This window comes from Pseudorca crassidens, chromosome 8, assembly GCF_039906515.1.
Source record: "Pseudorca crassidens isolate mPseCra1 chromosome 8, mPseCra1.hap1, whole genome shotgun sequence".
NCBI classification, from domain to species: Eukaryota; Metazoa; Chordata; class Mammalia; order Artiodactyla; family Delphinidae; genus Pseudorca; species Pseudorca crassidens.
This window is the reverse complement of record NC_090303.1, coordinates 100,100,690-100,118,399: the sequence shown is the minus strand read 5'-3', so window position 1 is coordinate 100,118,399 and position 17,710 is coordinate 100,100,690. Positions and strand designations below refer to the sequence as shown.

Sequence of the window (17,710 nt, the reverse complement as noted above, 5' to 3'; positions counted from 1 at the left end):
TGGGCCTGCAGGTCGGCGAGCAGCGGCGGGGTGGGAGGCCGCGGTCGCCGCTGCCGCTGGGAAGGTGCCGCGGGCAGCAGGGACTCCTGGCTTGGCTGTAACCCGGTCCGGGGCCAGGTGGGACCGCGAGGGCCCATGGCCGAGCCGGCTCCGGTAAGAGGGGCTCCCCGCGCGGACGCCCGGCTCGGGGATCTGGGAGGGTCCTCGGGTTCCGGCTCGGCGGGCCGGCATCCTGGGATCCTCCCGGGGCGGAGGCGGACGGGTGGGGCGGGGTCTGAGGGTCGCGCTTAGCGCCTGCGGTGGGGTCTGGACCCTGGACTGAGCCGGTGAACGCCGACCCTTGGGCTCGTGCGTGTCCAAAGCCCTAAACAAAGCCGATCGTGGAACTGGCGGAGTCTGGGCCGGGGGCGCCTGTGCGTGAGACGGGCGGATGAGAGATAGGATCGAAGTTGGTCTGGGGCCGGCAATGCATGTTAACTAGTTCAGCCAGTTTTACATTATAGTTACTGAATTTAGAACAAGTGTTTGAAAAGATTTAAGATTCTGAATGGTTGAAATGATGGTTGGCAGGGACTTAAATGGCAGAATTTAACGCTAACGTGTTGAAGTTTGTGTTGAGTGTAAGAAGGAAGGAGGACACGTTGGAAGGAGAAGATATAAAAACCTAAGTAGGGTACACATTATTTGATTAGTGTTTTGTTGAAATTGAGGTTTTATGTTTTTCTCTATAAGCTTACATATTGAGCATTTTTTCAGATTACTAAATGAATTCATGAGATCATTACTTTTAAGATACCGTTAACAATCTCAACAAAAACCATAATACCTAGGACTAAATATATAAAAGATATGTAACACCTTTTTTTTTTTTTTTGCGGTACGCGGGCCTCTCACTGTTGTGGCCTCTCCCGTTGCGGAGCACAGGCTCCGGACGCGCAGGCTCAGCGGCCATAGCTCACGGGCCCAGCCGCTCGGCGGCATGTGGGATCTTCCCGGACCGGGGCACGAACCCGTGTCCCCTGCATCGTCAGGCGGACTCTCAACCACTGCGCCACCAGGGAAGCCCCTGTAACACCTTTATAGCAAAAATTATTAATAACAGGCATACCTTGGGGATATTTTGGGTTTGGTTTCAGACTGCTGCAATAAAGCAAGTATCACAGTAAAGGAAGTCACGATTTTTTTGGTTTCTCAGTGCATATAAAAGTTATGTTTATACTGTACTGTAGTGTGTTAAGTGTGCAGTAGCATTAAGTCTTAAAAAACAATGTACAAACCTTAATTAAAAATACTCTGGCTAAAATTGCTAATCATTTTCTGAGCCTGGAGCAAGTTGTAATCTTTCTGCTTGGTGGAGGGTCTTGGCTCCTTGTTCATGGTTGCTGACTGATCAGCGTGGTGGTTACTGAAGGTTGGCATGTGGCAATTTCTTAAAATAAGACAACAGTGCAGTTTGCTGCATCAGTTGACTCTTCAGGAGTCGTTTCTCTGTAGCATGCAATGCTGTTTAATAGCATTTTACCCACAGTAGCACTTCTTTCAAATTTGGAGTCAGTCCTCTTGAGCCCTGCCACTGCTTTATCAACCAAGTTTATGTAATATTCTAAATCCTTTGTTGTCATTTCAACAATCTAAATGGCATCAGCAGGAGTATATTTCATCTGGAGAAACCACTGTCTTTGCTCATCCGTAAGAAGCAACTCCTCATCTGTTAAAGTTTTATCATGGGGTTACAGCAATTCAGTCACACCCTCAAGGCTCCACTTCGAATTCTAGTTCTCTTGCTGTTTCTACCACATCTGCAGTTACTTCCTCCACTGAAGTCTTGAACCCCTCAAAGTCATCCATGAAGGTTGGAATCAACTTCCAAACTCCTGTTAACATTGATATTTCAGCTTCTTCCCATGAATCATGAATGTTCTTTGTGGCATCTAGAAGGATAAATCCTTTCCAAAAGATTTGCAATTTACTTTGCCCAGATCCATCAGAGGAATCACTATGTATAGCAACTATAGTCTTATGAAAGGTATTTCTTAAATAATAAGACTTAAAAGTCGAAATTACTCCTTGATCCATAGGCTGCAAAATGGATATTGTGTTAGCAGGCATGAAAACAACATGCCTTATATATCTCCTTCAGAGCTCTTGGGTGACCAAGTGCATTGTCAATGAGCAGTAATATTTTGAAAGGAATCTTTTTTCCTGAGCAGTAGGTCTCAATAGTGGGCTTAAAATATTTGGTAAATCATGTTGTAAACAGCTGTGCTGTCACCCAGGCTTTGATGTTCCATTTCTAGAGCACAGGCAGAGTTGATTTAGCATAATTGTTAAGGGCCCTAGGATTTTTGGAATGGTAAATGAACAGGGGTTTCAACTTATAGTCACCAGCTGCATTTAGCTCCCAACAGAGACTCAGCTTGTCCTTTGAAACTTTGAAGCCAGGCATTGATTTTCCTCTCTAGCTACGAAAGTCCTAGAAGATATCTTTCTCCAATATTAGGCTGTTTTGTCTATATTGAAAATCTGTTGTTTAGTATAGCCACCTTCATTAATTATCTTAGCTAGGTCTGGAGAACTTGCTGCAGCTTCTACACCATCACTTGCTGATGCACCTTGCACATTTATGTTTAGGAGACGGCTTCTTTCCTTCGGCCTCATAAACTGTGCTCTGCTGGCTTCACACTTTTCTTCTGCAGCTTCCTCACACGTCTCAGGCTTCATAGCATTGAAAAGAGTTAGGACCTTGCTCTGCATTAGGCTTTGGCTTAAGGCGATGTTGTGGCTGGTTTAATCTTCTCTCTAGACCACTAAAACTTGCTTTGTATCAGCAGTAAGGCTGTTTTACTTTCTTATCATTTGTGTGTTCACCGAGTAGCACTTTAATTTCCTTCAAGAACTTTTCCTTTGCATTCACAACTTGGCTAACTGACACAAGCGGCCTCGCTTTTCAGCCTGTCTCAGCTTTCCATGTGCCTTCCTCACTAAGCTTAATCATTTCTAGCTTTTGATTTAAAGTGAGCGATGTGTGACTCTTCCTTTCACTTGAACACTTAATAATGTAGGGTTATTAAGCGGCCTAATTTCAGTATTGTTCTATCTCAGGGAATAAAGAGGCCCGAGGAGAGGGAGAGAGATGGGCCAGTCCGTGGGGCAGTCAGAACACACACATTTTTTTTAATAACTTTTTTTTGATAAATGTATTTATTTTTGGCTGTGTTGGGTCTTTGTTGCTGCGCGCGGGCTTTCTCTAGTTGCAGCGAGCAGGCTTTCTCTAGTTGCAGCGAGCAGGGGCTACTCTTGGTTGCAGTGTGCGGGCTTCTCATTAAGGTGGCTTCTCTTGTTGCAGAGCACGGGCTCTAGGTGCGTGGGCTTCAGTAGTTGCAGCACGCGGGCTCAGTAGTTGTGGCTCACGGGCTCTAGAGCACAGGCTCAGTAGTTGTGGCACACAGGCTTAGTTGCTCCACAGCATGTGGGATCTTCCCGGACCAGGGCTTGAACCCATGTCCCCTGCATTGGCAGGTGGACTCTTAACCACTGTGCCACCAGGGAAGTCCCAAAACACATACATGGATTGATTAAGTTTGCCGTCTTATATGGGCACGGCTCATGGCACCCAAACACAATTAAAATGGTAACATCAGGGCTTCCCTGGTAGTGCAGTGGTTAAGAATCCGCATGCCAGTGCAGGGGACATGGGTTTGAGCCCTGGTCTGGGAAGATACCACATGCCGTGGAGCAGCTAAGCCCGTGCGCCACAACTACTGATCCTGCGCTCTGGAGCCCGCGAGCCACAACCACTGAGCCCACATGCCGCAGCTACTGAAGCCCGCACACCTAGAGCCCGTGCTCCGCCACAAGAGAAGCCACGGCAATGAGAAGCCTGTGCACCGCAACGAAGAGTAGCCCCCGCTCGCCACAACTAGAGAAAGCCCGCGCACAGCAATGAAGACCCAACACAGTCAAAAAAAAAAAAAAAGTGACATCAAAGATCACTGATCACAAATCACCATAACAAATACAATAATAATGAAAAAGTTTGAAATATTGTGAGAATTACTAAAGAGTGACACACAGACATGAAGTGAGCAAATGCTGTTGGAAAAATGGCACCAATAGGCTTGTTCGACACAGGGTTGCCACAGACCTTCAGTTTGTAACAAATGCAGTACCTGCATTTTTTACAAAGCACAAAGCACAGTAAGATGAGATATGCCTGTAAACAGGAGGTAAATCATGCCCATAAATGGGAAGACTAAATATAATAAAGATGATACTTTCCTTCCAAGTTAATATATAAATTTACTGCAACTTCATCAAAATGGCAGTAAGATTTTTGTAAATTATATAAACGGATTCTAAATTTCGTTTGGAAAAATAAAGGTCAAAATATGATGCCGAAAAGAAGAATAACGGGGACTTGCCCTAGCAGATAATAAAATTTACAGTAAATCCATAGAATTAATACAGTACTGTTTTGTGCAGGGGTAGACACATGGAGCAGACGAAACCCAAAGAGGACCCCAGAGCAGAGTACTGAGTTGAATAGTGTCTCCCCCAATACATGTACTTCCCCGAACCTCAGATTGTGACCTAAATAGGAGTAGGGTTGCTGCAGATGAAATTCGTTATGATGAGATCATACTGGAGTAGGACAGGTTCTTAATCCATCATGAGTGGTGTCTTTATAAGAAGAGGAGCAGAGTCACAGAGACCCAGACACACAAAGGGAGAAGGCCCTGTGACAGTGGAGGCAGAGATGGAACTATGCAGCTGCAAGCTGAGAAATGCCACATATCAACAACCACCACCAGAAGCAAAGGGAAAGGCATGGAACAGATTCTCCCCTAAAGGCTTCAGAGAGAGCATAGCTCTGCTGACACTTTGATTTCAGATTTCTAACTACCAGAACTATGAGAGAATAAATATTTAATGTTTTAAGCCGCCAAGTTTGTGGTACTTTGTGACAGCAGCCCTAGGAATCTAATTCGGAGAACTTCAGAAGTGGTGTTGGGACAACTGACTTTTCCATTTGGAAAAAAACATTAAGGTAGATCATTGCTGTATACCATAAAAAAATTACGTTCCAGATAAATTAAAAATCTAAACATGAAAAGTAAAACTTCAGTCTTTTGGAAGGAGATGTAGGATATCTTCATAATCTTAGCGTAGAAGAAAATTTCTTAAACCACAAAGGGCAAAATGAACTAAGAAAAGATTGATATATTGCATTACAATTGAAAATTTATATACAATATAAATATAAGACAGCTTAAGTAAAAATAAAAGCTAAGAGATACACTAGGAGAAAGTATTTGTAAACTAATGTAGTCAACAGTTAATACACAAATTATATAAAGAAATCTTAGAAATGAAAGGACAAATAACCCAGTAAAAATACAGGCAAAGGATATGAACAGGCAGTTCATAGAACTGAAAGCAAATGGTCAATGGATAAAAGCATGAATTAAAAATTGTGACATTCAGACAATGGAACACTATACAAAATTAAAATAAATCAGTTCTATGTATATCAAGATGGACAGATCTCAAAATGTTGCATGAAAAATGCAAGTTGCAGTATAATAAAGCATTTGTGTATAAAAGACAAAGCAATACTATATATTATTTATAGATACATATGTATATTAAAAAAATTAAAAACATGAGCTGAAAACGTACCACATGCATCAACATGGTTGTGTCTCAGAAGGGAGGTGAATAGGACTGAGTGTAAGAATAAGATTGAAGTGGGGACCGAGGGGGCTTTGAGTTTTATCTGTCAAATTCAATTTCTTGAGAAGGAAATCTGAAGAAAAAATGTTAAATTTGTTAAATCAGTGGTAAATACTCAGATGCTTGCTATAATGTACTCTGTAATTTTTTGGATCTTTCACACTTCTGAAGATTAAAGAAATAAACAGTGAAGCCTTTTTGAGCATTTTTGGAAAACATTTTAAAAGTAATGAATTCTGCCATCATACATCATATGCATTTCTAAAAATCACAGTGCAATGCAAAATCATGCAGTAAAAACCACAGAGCTTATGGGAGAAATGGGGTTAGGTACACAACACTCAAAAAGTTTGTCAGTGACAAGTTAAAAAGAAAAGATAGAAACAATAAAAACAGCACAGTTTTATGCATGTTAAATGATTAAGAAATAATTACCTTAAAAACAATCTGAAATTTGCCTGTGGAAGTGGGTGTAAGAAGGGATGGAGCTTTTGAGTTATTGTGAAGTAGTGGAAGGGACATTATCTGAAATTAGATGGAAAGTTGTAACACCAGGTGTGAATAGGTAGGGCTCACCACCAGGTAATCTGAGGCAGCTGGTGCTTGAAGGGTATGCATGTGTGTGCTTTGTATATTCCTATTCAGTTCAGTTCTCATAGTAGCAACCAGAACTCTAAAATCCCTAGGAATGAATCTGTCAAGAATTATATAAGATCTATATGAAGAAAACAATAAATTTTACTAAAGAAAATAAAAAATCTAGATAAATATATGTTTCTGGATGGGAAGATCCGATAATTTAGAGACCCACTTCTCTCAAAATTAATTCATATACTTAGTATATTCCTATCAGAATCCCAATAGAATTTATATAAATTTGACAAAATATTTCTCCTGTTTATTTAGAAGAGAAAATAGACAAGGAAGGTCAAGACAGTTTCCTTTAAAAAAATGATCAAGGTGGTGGTAGATGGCCATATCCTCTTAAATAGCAAATCATTTGATAAAACTATAAGAATTAAACAGTCCAGTATTGGAGCAAGAATAGACAAAACCACCAGTGGAACAAAAATATAACCAAGTATAAATGGAAAACTAGTTTATGAAAAAGCAATCCCAACACAATGGTAAAAGAATCATCAGTAAGTTTTGTGACAATTTAATATCTCTTTGGAAAAAGAATTATGTACCTTATTGTTATAATATACCAGAATATCTTTTATAATTTTAGAATAGGGAAAGTCTTCCAAATCAAGGTACTAAACCCTGAAGCCACAAAAGAGGTTCTAGTAAGTACAACAGTATGAGATAAAAGCAGTGCACGTACTTTGAAAAGAGATGGGGAAATTATCTGAGAACTATGATTGGTTCCACCAAAACCTTAATACTATTAGAATTGATAAACAAATATGGTATATTAATTGGATATAAAATAAGTTTACAAAAATCAGTTTTTTAAAACTACTAGTAGTAATGATTTGAAGTGGCAGAGGTGGTCCCATTTATAATTGTTGGGAAAACTACACAATACCAGAAATAAAGTTCATAAAAAAGATTCAGAACATTTATGAAGAAAATCATTAAGTTTATTAAAGGATAGGAAGCAAGATCAAATGAGTGGTAGAACATGTTCCTAGATGAGCTCAATCTTTCCTAAATACACATATAAATTTAATTAAAATTGAATCCCAATGTACTTTTTTTTAAACTGGACAAAATTATTTTAGAATTTGTAAGGAAGAATGAATGTTCCAGAAATTAACAGCAGTAGCTTGACAAAGAATGGGTGTGGGGGGCACTTATAACATTGCATAGGTACTGTAATCAGATATGTATAGATAGTATAACAATATATAGATTCACATACATGTGAAAATCTAATATATGCAAAGGTGAAGGTCAGGATTTCAATCTAAGGAGAAAGAGTGGTGCATTTATTAGTGTTCTGTGATTGGCTGTACATAAATAAAGATACCAATATCATCTGTAGAATTAAGCTGCAAATCTAATTGTGAAAAAAATTCAGTAGAATATTTGTATAATTTTTTGATTGTGACAAATACAAAAAATGAAAGTAAAAGCTGGAAACAATATGGAAAAGACTCAGGTTTTAACTAAATAAAAGGGTCAAAATGTTCTCTTTGGCAGAAGAGAAAGTCAAAATACAAATGATAAACTAGAAGAAAATGTTTGTTAACTAGTCAAAGGATTATTAACCCTAATGTAAGAAAGTTAATTCAAATTATAGGAGCCCACTAAAACGTCGAGCAAAGGATGTGAACAGGCATGCACAAAGATAAGTGGAACCCCCGCTCCCCGCCAAATATGAAAATGTTGCTAAGCCTCACAAATGAATGCAAATTAAAATAATGAAGTACAGGGGACTTCCCTGGTGGTCCAGTGATTAAGACTCCGCGTTCCCAATGCAGGGGGCACAGGTTCAATCCCTGGTGGGGGAACTAAGATCCCGCATGGCTCACAGAGAAGCCTAAAATAAATAAATAAAACAATGAAATAGAATATTTTACCTATCATGTTGGCCAATAAACAAACAAACAAATAAGGTTTCAGAACATCCTGTGCTGGCAAAGGTGTAAAGAAATGTCTCTTATTAGCAAGGGTAAAAGTGCTGGATTCTTTTTGGAAGGCAATCTAGTGGTATCTCGTAAACTGAAGATGTTTCTATCCTTTGATTTAGTAGGCCTCCTTTTTATTTAGCCTTTTCCTGCAGAAGTAAAACCACTAATATATAAGGAAGCATATCAGAGCATTGTTGGTAATTTATAAAGGAAATGGAAACAATATATGTGTCATCAGTGGAGTATGTGTACCCATGGAATATAACGCAATTAACAAAAAACCGATTTTGCCTATGTAAATTGACCTGGAAAGATGACAAGTTAAGTGAAAGAAGTTACACAGTGATTTGTTCCCATTTTTGTTTAAAAAAAGAAGAAGAAGAAAAAGAAAGAGGTCCATGCTATACATATGCATATGTAGTTGGAACAGGCATAGAGAAACAAGTGGAAGGGGGTGGTCATGGTCACCAACAGAACCACATGATGGGAGTCAGGGAAGGAGCAGTTCCCAAGGAAGAAGCTGCCTAACGGACAAAAACACTGTCCACTGCGAAACTCTTAAATTGATGAAAAGGAACTGGAGTTTTGAAGCCATTATGACTGCATGTGTATTATGCCTATAATTTCAGACTTTTGAGGATGTGGCCGTTTATTTCTCCGAGCAAGAATGGCGGGATCTAGAGCCGTGGCAGAAGGAGCTTTACAAGCAAGTAATGAGAACCAATTATGAGATTCTTGTTTCTCTAGGTAAGAAGTGTTTAACTGTGGCTGAGGCATGGAACTGGGTCCTGTTAGGGGTTTCAGTCACTCCATACTCCTGTTTGTCAGGTAGCCAGATTTCTCAGAAATTAACTCAGAAAGGCATTTTTATGCAGAGTCTTTTGTTAATATCTGTAAGCATTGCTAATCCTTACTCAAGGGTAGATGTTGCTACATGAGAATATTTGTGACAGCATGTAATGTAAGGTGGTCAGAGATGACTAAATATATGTCAGGGCTTTTAATCACTATATACTTACAGGTTGCCATGATTTTTCAACATGGATACATACCTTGCCTATATCCATAAAGTACCCTGTATATCTTTAACCTAGGATGTTCCTACCTGTCAACTTTTACAGTGGTGTCCATATACCTCAAAAAAGCTAATGTTATTTTTCCCTGCAATGAGATTTTGGAAGGCTATACATAGGTGTTTACCCGCAGTTGTTTCTGCATGGTTACGGTAATGGTGTTCTTTTTAGTCTTTTTGCTTACTTAGTCTGTGTATTTTACTATTAAATATGTTTTTTAAAAAATCAATCTGTTTGGAGAAGCATCAAAATGAATGATAAGTCTCTTGCCTCACCCCTCACTCAGTTAATTCCCCAAAGGCAACCATGTTAATCATTTCTGTTTTAGTTTTTACTGCAGTTTACTAGTCTATTGTGCTTACACCTGTATTTCTTGGTTATTGAGTTTAACTCCTTACTGTGAAAAATGAGGGTTTCACTTACTTATACTATCCCTCTTCTATCTCCTTTTTCCCCCTTCTTCCGAAATTTTGATAGTTCTTTAAAAATTTTTTTAACTTTAAAAAAAAATTTTATTATCTATGTTACAAATATTTCTTTCCAATTTGTTCCATACACACACACACACACATACACACACACACACACATATATTTGTTGTTTTATCTTTTGGCCACACTGCGTGACTTGTGAGATCCCAGTTCCCCAACCAGGGATCAAACCCATGCCCTCTGCATTGGCAGTGTGGAGTCTTAACCACTGGACTGCCAGGTAAGCCCCTGATAGTTTTTTAATGCCTCTGTTGGCCACCTTTATAATTTAAATAATAAACTTCTAGATCATGTTTCATGAACTTTACATTATATCTCTTTATCTTTCAGTCTACGAAGGTAATTAGTTCTCCTATATTCCCTCCACTTCTCTTGCCAGCGTCTGACATAATTAAGATTTCCAGTTTCTATACAGTGTTTCTGAAACATTAATACAAGATATTACATTATTTTCATTGTTAGTGAAGAACCAATTAAAGTAATTGAATCAATAGAGGAAAGAAAAATAATCTTGTGACATGAACCCTGTGCCACCCAAAAAGAATGTTCCAAGCATCAAGATCAAATGGATGTGGACTTCTATGGTGGCGCAGTGGTTAAGATTCCGCCTGCCAGTGCAGGGGCCATCGGTTTGATCCCTGGTCTGGGAAGATCCCATATGTCGTGGAGCAACTAAGCCCGTGCTTCACAACTACTGAGCCTGCGCTCTAGAGCCCACGTGCCACAACTACTGAAGCCCATGCTCCTAGAGCCCGTGCTCCACAACAAGAGAAGCCACTGCAATGAGAAGCCCACACACCACAGTGAAGAGTAGCCCCTGCTCGACACAACTAGAGAAAGCCCACGCGCAGCAATGAAGAAACAACAGAAGATCAAATGGATGTGAAGTGGTGTATCAATGTGGGTTTGGTTTGCATTTCCTTAATGGTTAATCATGTTGAGCATCTTTTCATTTGTGTATCTTCTTTGAAGAAATGTCTATTCAAATACTTTGCCCATTTTTATAGTGGGCTATTTGTCTTTTTATTGTTGGGTTATAAGTGTTCTCTATTTGTTCTGAATACTGAACCCTTATCAGATATATGATTTGCAGATATTTTCTCTGTTTCTTGGGTTACCTGTTCCCTTTTTTTGTTGTTGTTGTTGTTGTGGTACACGGGCCTCTCACTGCTGTGGCCTCTCCCGTTGCGGAGCACAGGCTCCGAACGCGCAGGCTCAGCAGCCACGGCTCACGGGCCCAGCCGCTCCGCGGCATGTGGGATCCTCCTGGACCAGGGCACGAACCCATGTCCCCTGCATCTGCAGGCAGACTCTCAACCACTGCGCCACCAGCGAAGCCCCCTGTTCCCTTTTTGATGGAGTCCTTTGAAGCACAAAAGTTTTAAGTTTTGATGAATTCCCATTTATTTTTTCTTCTGTTGCTTGAGCTTTTGGTGTCATATCTAAGAAGCTATTGCCTAATTCAGTGTCACAAAGATCCACTCCTGTTTTCTTCTAAGAGTTTTATAGCTTTAGTACATATATTTAGGTCTTTGATCCTTTTTTTTCCTTCTTTGATCCATTTTGAGTTAATTTTTTCACACTGTGTGATATAGGGATCCAGCCTCTTTTGCATATGGATATCCAGTTGTCCCTACACCATTTGTTGAAAAGACTATTCTTTCCCCCATTGAATTATCTTGGCACCCTTTTGGAAAACCAATTAACAGTAAATGTCAGCGTTTATTTCTGGATCCTCAAGTCTGTTTCATGGATCTATATATGTCTAGTCTTATGCCAGTACCACACTGTTTTAATTACCATTGCTTTAGGATCAGTTTGTCAATTTCTGCCAAAAAAAAAAAAAAGGCAGATGGGGCTTGGGGAATATGGTCATCTTAACAGTACTAAGTCTTCCAATTCATGAACATGGGATATCATTTCATTTATTTAGTACTTTTTTTTTTTAGGACTTTTAAAATTACTTTGAACAACATTTTATGATTTGTATTCTGTAAGTCTTATGTTTCTTTTATTAAATTTTTTCCTAAGTATTTTACTCTTTTTGATGTTCTTGTAAATGGACTTGCTTTCTTAATTTTTTTTGAAAAATTGTTTTATTTTAAAAGATGCTGAGAGTTCAACCCAGATGAAGACTGAGAATACGTGTATGGATTTATTTTTTTAATTAATTTTTATTGGAGTATAGTTGCTTTGCAATGTTGTGTTAGTTTCTGCTGTACAGCAAAGTGAATCAGTTATACGTATACATATATCCCCTCTTTTTTAGATTTCCTTCCCATTTAGGTCACCACAGAGCACTGAGTAGAGTTCCCTGTGTTATACAGTAGGTTCTCATTAGTTATCTATTTTATATATAGTAGTGTATATATGTCAATCCAAATCTCCCAGTTCATCTCACCCCCCCCTTCCCCCCTTGGTATCCACATGTTTGTTCTCTACATCTGTGTCTCTATTTCTGCTTTGCAAGTAAGTTCATCTGTACCTTTTTTCTAGATTCCACATATAAGCGATATTATATGATATTTGTTTTAGGTGTATGGATTTAAATAAAATACAGTGATTCCTTTTTTCATGAGAGCAGCCTTGGAATTCTTTTGGGGTTGAAGTCAGATTTCAGAGGGCTAATGTATATGTCACTCTGACATTTTATCCCTAAAATCCCTCAGCATTGCCCAGCTTATCCTCTTTCTCTGATTTGGACCATCTACTAATCTCCCTTTAGCAATCCATGAAGCATACTTTTGGTTCTTTTAAATATATATATTACTGAAAGAAAGTTTTACTTGAAAGTACACAGCGTAAACAGTTTTTACAGGGAAATGGGTATCTTGTAATATTTTAATTCGTTCATTTCATTCATTGCAACCCCCTTCTATTCTAGCAGAACTCAACTGTATTTTAGGTTGCGATTAGCACTGTCACTGGAAGTACTTCTCAGAATATTTTAGCTGAAGCTCCAGTTCTTATTTTCATATACCCCCTATTCCCAAGATATCTCCGGTTGTCTCAGGGGTTGTCCCACAATTCTCAAAGCACAATACTGGTGAGTTTTAAGAAACCTGTGACAAAATGCAGCATTGCTAGATATATTGGGACCAAAACAAAATCAAACACAGAGTCATCTAACAGGTCCAGGTAGATTAGGAACCCACTGTTATAATGTGTGGGCAGTTCTGCTTTTCTTTGTGTAAACCTATAATCTATTTTTAAAAATCTCTTCTCATACATTTTCCCAGGAGTAAATTTGAGAATTTAAAAACAGCTCATTGTGCTTTAAATTTAGTGCTCAAGGAAACCGAACTACCCTGTTTGACTTTTCTGTACAGATGATGGACTTCCCAAACCAGAACTAATATCCTGGCTTGAACAGGGGAGAGAACTCTTCAGGATCTGGGGAGAATCACAGAAATCAGGAAACATAATTTGCACCTCTGCTGATTTGCATTTGGATCCAGTTATTGAGGGACAGCTGTTTGTGGGTGAGTATTAAGGAATCAGGGCCCTGTCCTTAAGACATCCCATTCAGGTTTCTTAGCTCCAATTCTCTGACCTTGACTTCCTGTTTGACTGGACTGAGGCTTAACACCTGGTATATTCTAGAGAAAGGCAGTAAAGCATAGTTGTTAGGATTGTGGGTTCTGGATCCTGAGTCTGGATCTTGCCTTTTCCAGGTGACCTTGGGCAAGTTATTCAACCTCATAGTATTTCAGTTTCCAGACCTATAAAGTGAAGATAATAAAAGTACCTACATTATAGGATTAAATGGGTTAATGTATGTAAACTGTCACAATGATACCTGGCAGCACAGTAAGAGTTCAGCAAATATGAGGTATTCTTAGTAGTGGGGGGAGGAATAGAGACTCCTCTTTTGTTTCTTGTCATGATGGGAGAGTCTGAGATTTTTGGATTCTTAAGGGTCAGTATTAAAGTATGGAAAGAGAAAGTCAAATGGGAGCATCATTCCAAGAAATGTTGTCAGTAGTTTAATTTTTAGCTGCTGCTTTCAGGAGAGTAAAAGTTTTTCTTCACAAATTATTTTACTGTCTGTTAGCAATTCTTCCAAGAAACCTTTTTACAAGGTTGGTAGGAATAGAGACGAGGAGGGAGGAACATCTGGTCTTAGGACAGCTCCTGGAGTATATGGAATCATAGTGTTAGCCAGGGCCTGTCAGTAACACTGCCGTCATTATTTTATCTTTTTTTAAGTCTTTATTGAATTTGTTACAATACTGCTTCTGTTTTATGTTTTGGTTTTTTGGCGAGGAGGCATGTGAGATCTTAGCTCCCTGACCAGGGATTGAACCTGCACCCCCTGCACTGGAAGGTGAAGTCTTAACCACTGGACTGCCAGGGACGTCCCTGTCATTATTTTTTGACTCCAGGAATGTCTGCGCATCCAAATGGGACAAGTCTGGTGGCCCTGATGTCATAATAATGGTGAACATTTACAGGGAACATGCAGTGTGCCAGGCCCACGCTAAGCCCTTTACCCACGTTAACTCATACAGTTCTCACAACAATCTTATGTATTGTTTCCATTTCTACAGGAGAAGGAACTGAAGCCAGAGATGAGTTTGACAGAGCTTACACAATGGACAAATGGGATTCGAACCCAGTCTGATTCCAAAGCTTAGGTCCTACATTTGTGACTTACATGTTCTCTTTTCAATATTATTCTAAGATAGATCTGTTCAGTTTAGTTTCAGCAGACTCTCACCAAACTCCTGGTCATGAAACTGACCCCACTGAAAGGAGCTGCCGGTTTAGTTCAGTGGAAGCTGGGCTTCCAGGCCACCTCAGGTCACTGCTACGGCCACATAAGCCTTGGTCATGTCACAGGATGGGATACTGACTGAAGTTTTCTTTTCAATTTCAGGAAGCCAGCAAGCTGTGAAACCAGGAGAAGCCCACTGCCATTTCCAAGTAGATCCTCTTCAGAGCCAGCGTTCCTCTGAACCCTTATTAGGAAAAAGTGAAGATGTTTCCTTCAGGCCTGACCAAGTCGTCGCCCTCCTGAATCCACAAAGACATGATACTCGGGCTCTAGTTCCAGTAGTCCACAGCTCCAGGGAACCCACCCAAAGAGACACAATCGTAAGTCCCAGGACCCTCGGTCCCCCAGGCTTCCAGGAAACCTCTGGGGAGGGCCTCCAGCACCCTTGCCCTGTCTGTGGGGAATGCTTTTGGAAAAACCTCTCAGAGCAGCACCAGGGGAGCCACTCGAAGGACCTGCCACACAGGGCCTGGAATCAATTCCGCAAACAAACCGAGGCACAACAGCCGCTGAGCATCCCTCGGGGACAGAGGCATTTCCGCTGTCCAGAATGTGGGCGGGGCTTCCGCCGGAAGTCGTGTTTGCTTAGACCCCTGTCAATCCACCCTGATGAGAGCCAGCTGCTGGGCAGCGAGTGTGAAGTGTACGCCCACTACCTGCGCGCGGGGCCGAGGCCTTCCCAGTGCCCTGGCTGCGACGAGCGAGGACCCCGGGGCCCTCCCGGCGCGGAGAGGCCAGGCTCCCGGAGAGAGGGTGCCGGGGCCGCCTCCGAGCAGGCTGAGCTCCCGCGCTCGGGAGAAAAGCCGGGCCTGATCCCGGCTGGCGAGGAGCGCCCGGAGGCTCTCGAGCCCGGCCCCGGCGCGGAGAGGCCGGCCTCCTGCGGCCCGTGCGGCCGGCGCTCCTCCCCGCAGTGCGGGCTTCCAGACCACACCCACGTGCACAGCGCAGAGCGGCCCTTCCGGTGCGCCGAGTGCGGCCGGGCCTCCCGCCAGCACGGGCGGCTGCGGCTCCACCGGCGGCTGCAGTCAGAGGAGCAGCCTTTCGTGTGCCCGGAGTGCGGCCTGGGCTTCCGGCTGAGGAGGCACGGCGGCGAGAGGCCGCTCTCCTGCGGCGAGTGCGGCCGCGACTTCGCCCACCCGTGCAAGCTGCGCGAGCACCTGCGGGTTCACAGCGGAGAGCGGCCCTTCGGGTGCCCTGAGTGCGGCAAGAGCTTCCGCCTGAAGGGCATCCTGAAGGCGCACGAGCGCACGCACAGCCGCGAGCGGCCCTTCCAGTGCGCGGAGTGCGGCAAGGGCTTCACGCGGCCATCCAAGCTGGCCGAGCACTTCCGCGTGCACAGCGGCGAGCGGCCCTTCGGCTGCCCCGACTGCAGCCGCCGTTTCCGTCTCAAGGGGCAGCTGCGGAGCCACCAGCGCCTGCACACGGGCGAGAGGCCCTTCCCGTGCCCCGACTGCGGCAAGAGCTACCGCGTGAAGGCCGACATGAAGGCGCACCGGCTGCTGCACGGCGGCCGGATGCCCTTCTCCTGCGAGTGTGGCAAAGGCTTCGCCAAGCAGTCCAAGCTCGTGGAGCACATCAGGACGCACACAGGCGAGAAGCCCTTTCAGTGTCCCCAGTGCGACAAGAGCTTCCGCTTGAAGGCGCAGCTGCTCAGCCACCAGGGCCTGCACACCGGTGAGAGGCCTTTCCGCTGCCCCGAGTGCAATAAAAACTTCCGGGAAAGGGGCCACATGCTTCGGCACCAGCGCATCCACAGTCCCGACAGGCCGTTCGCCTGTGCAGACTGCGGCAAGGGTTTCATTTATAAGTCGAAACTCGCCGAACACATCAGAGTGCACACGAAGTCCTGTCGTGCCCCCAGTGAGCCTGACGTTAAGCAGAGGCTCAGCCAACTGTTTGCGATGATTGAGGCCGACTGGAGTTGAGGCCGAGGAGGGCGCCCAAAGCGGTCAGCAGAGTCGGTATTGCCAGGGAGTCCACAGCCAGCGCAGCCAAACCCAAAATCTGGTAAGACAGATGGAAGGAACAGGGGCCCTTTTTTGAGCAAGAATGTAATACAGGTTAGGCATGTGAGAAACCACAAAGATTCTCATTTAAAACATCACCAGCTGTGTTTTCTATCCATTGATAGAAAACAGTGGATAGAAACAGTAGATAGGTTTGTTCTTCCCACCATCTTAATGGGTCATTTTCCCCAATGTGCTAATAAGCTAACTCTGAAATCCCAGCTTGAATTTAGACAGCAGGAAATCCCTCCAGTACTGTTCTCAAAGCTAAAAGGATGGGGTGACTGTTAAATGTCAACTCTTCTTTTTTTCATAGTATGATGATAAGCAGGGGGTTTAACCCAGCGACTTTTGTTGCAGGCCTGATATGATAGGATTTGGTTTTGCCTTATTTGAAGCTAATAGCAACAAAATGAGTTCTCCGACTGATGGTTTGTCTATGTGAATGCTGAAGTTTCACAGCAGGTTTCATAGTGATTATGCATGGTTACCCTTAAGGAAAAGCTGATAATTCAAGCAAAATTTGATTAATGTGGGTTGAAGAAAATAAAACCAAAGGTGCTAAGTTGTATGGGACTAGAGTTTTGTTTTTTTAAATTGAAGTATAGTTGATTTACAATGTGTTAGTTTCAGGTGTACAGCAAAGTGATTGAGTTATACATACATATATACCTATTTTATTTTCAGATTCTTTTCCCATACAGGTTATTATAAAATACTGCGTATAGTTCCTTGTGCTATACAGTAGGTCCTTGTTGATTATCTATTTTATATATAGTATCCCAAACTCCTGATTTATCCCACCCCATGGAGAGGGGGTAGCTAGAGTTTAGATAAGAGATTGGGACAGGAGGTAGATTTGGGAGTTCCAGAACACAGGTGCTGTTTGCAGCTGAGAGAGTGAGTGAGATTCCCAAGAGTGACTTTCTAGGCAGATGACTAAAGTCTGAGTTAAGACAAAATAACAAAGCTAAACAGCTTTATTAGGGAGCCTGACAGGCAACAACAGTTTCATGTAGAGAGTTTTCAAGGAAACGTTCAAAGTAAACAT

General features: G+C 42.2%; 1 protein-coding gene and 1 long non-coding RNA gene across 2 annotated transcripts in view; one reads left to right on the top strand and one right to left on the bottom strand.

Moving 5' to 3' along the window:
* Positions 1-5: 5 nt before the first annotated feature.
* Positions 6-17,228, top strand: ZNF786 (zinc finger protein 786). Its single transcript, XM_067747312.1, has 4 exons — positions 6-153; positions 8,942-9,059; positions 13,206-13,358; positions 14,756-17,228. Exons 1-4 carry the CDS (start codon positions 136-138, stop codon positions 16,576-16,578), a joined length of 2,112 nt encoding a protein of 703 aa, XP_067603413.1. The 5' UTR covers positions 6-135; the 3' UTR covers positions 16,579-17,228.
* LOC137229426 (uncharacterized) overlaps positions 14,066-17,710 on the bottom strand; it is a 22,887-nt gene continuing 19,242 nt past the window's right edge. The window contains exon 2 of the long non-coding RNA XR_010945677.1: positions 14,066-16,657. This is a non-coding gene — a long non-coding RNA (uncharacterized lncRNA). The remainder of the gene's footprint in view (positions 16,658-17,710) is intronic.

What these genes read in the sequence shown, in the direction of transcription:
- ZNF786 (XM_067747312.1), top strand. An exon ending in TGAGATTCTTGTTTCTCTAG is followed by an intron (nt 9,060 to 13,205) that starts GTAAGAAGTGTT and finishes TTTTCTGTACAG; the next exon opens with ATGATGGACTTCCCAAACCA. An exon ending in TGAGGGACAGCTGTTTGTGG is followed by an intron (nt 13,359 to 14,755) that starts GTGAGTATTAAG and finishes TTTCAATTTCAG; the next exon opens with GAAGCCAGCAAGCTGTGAAA.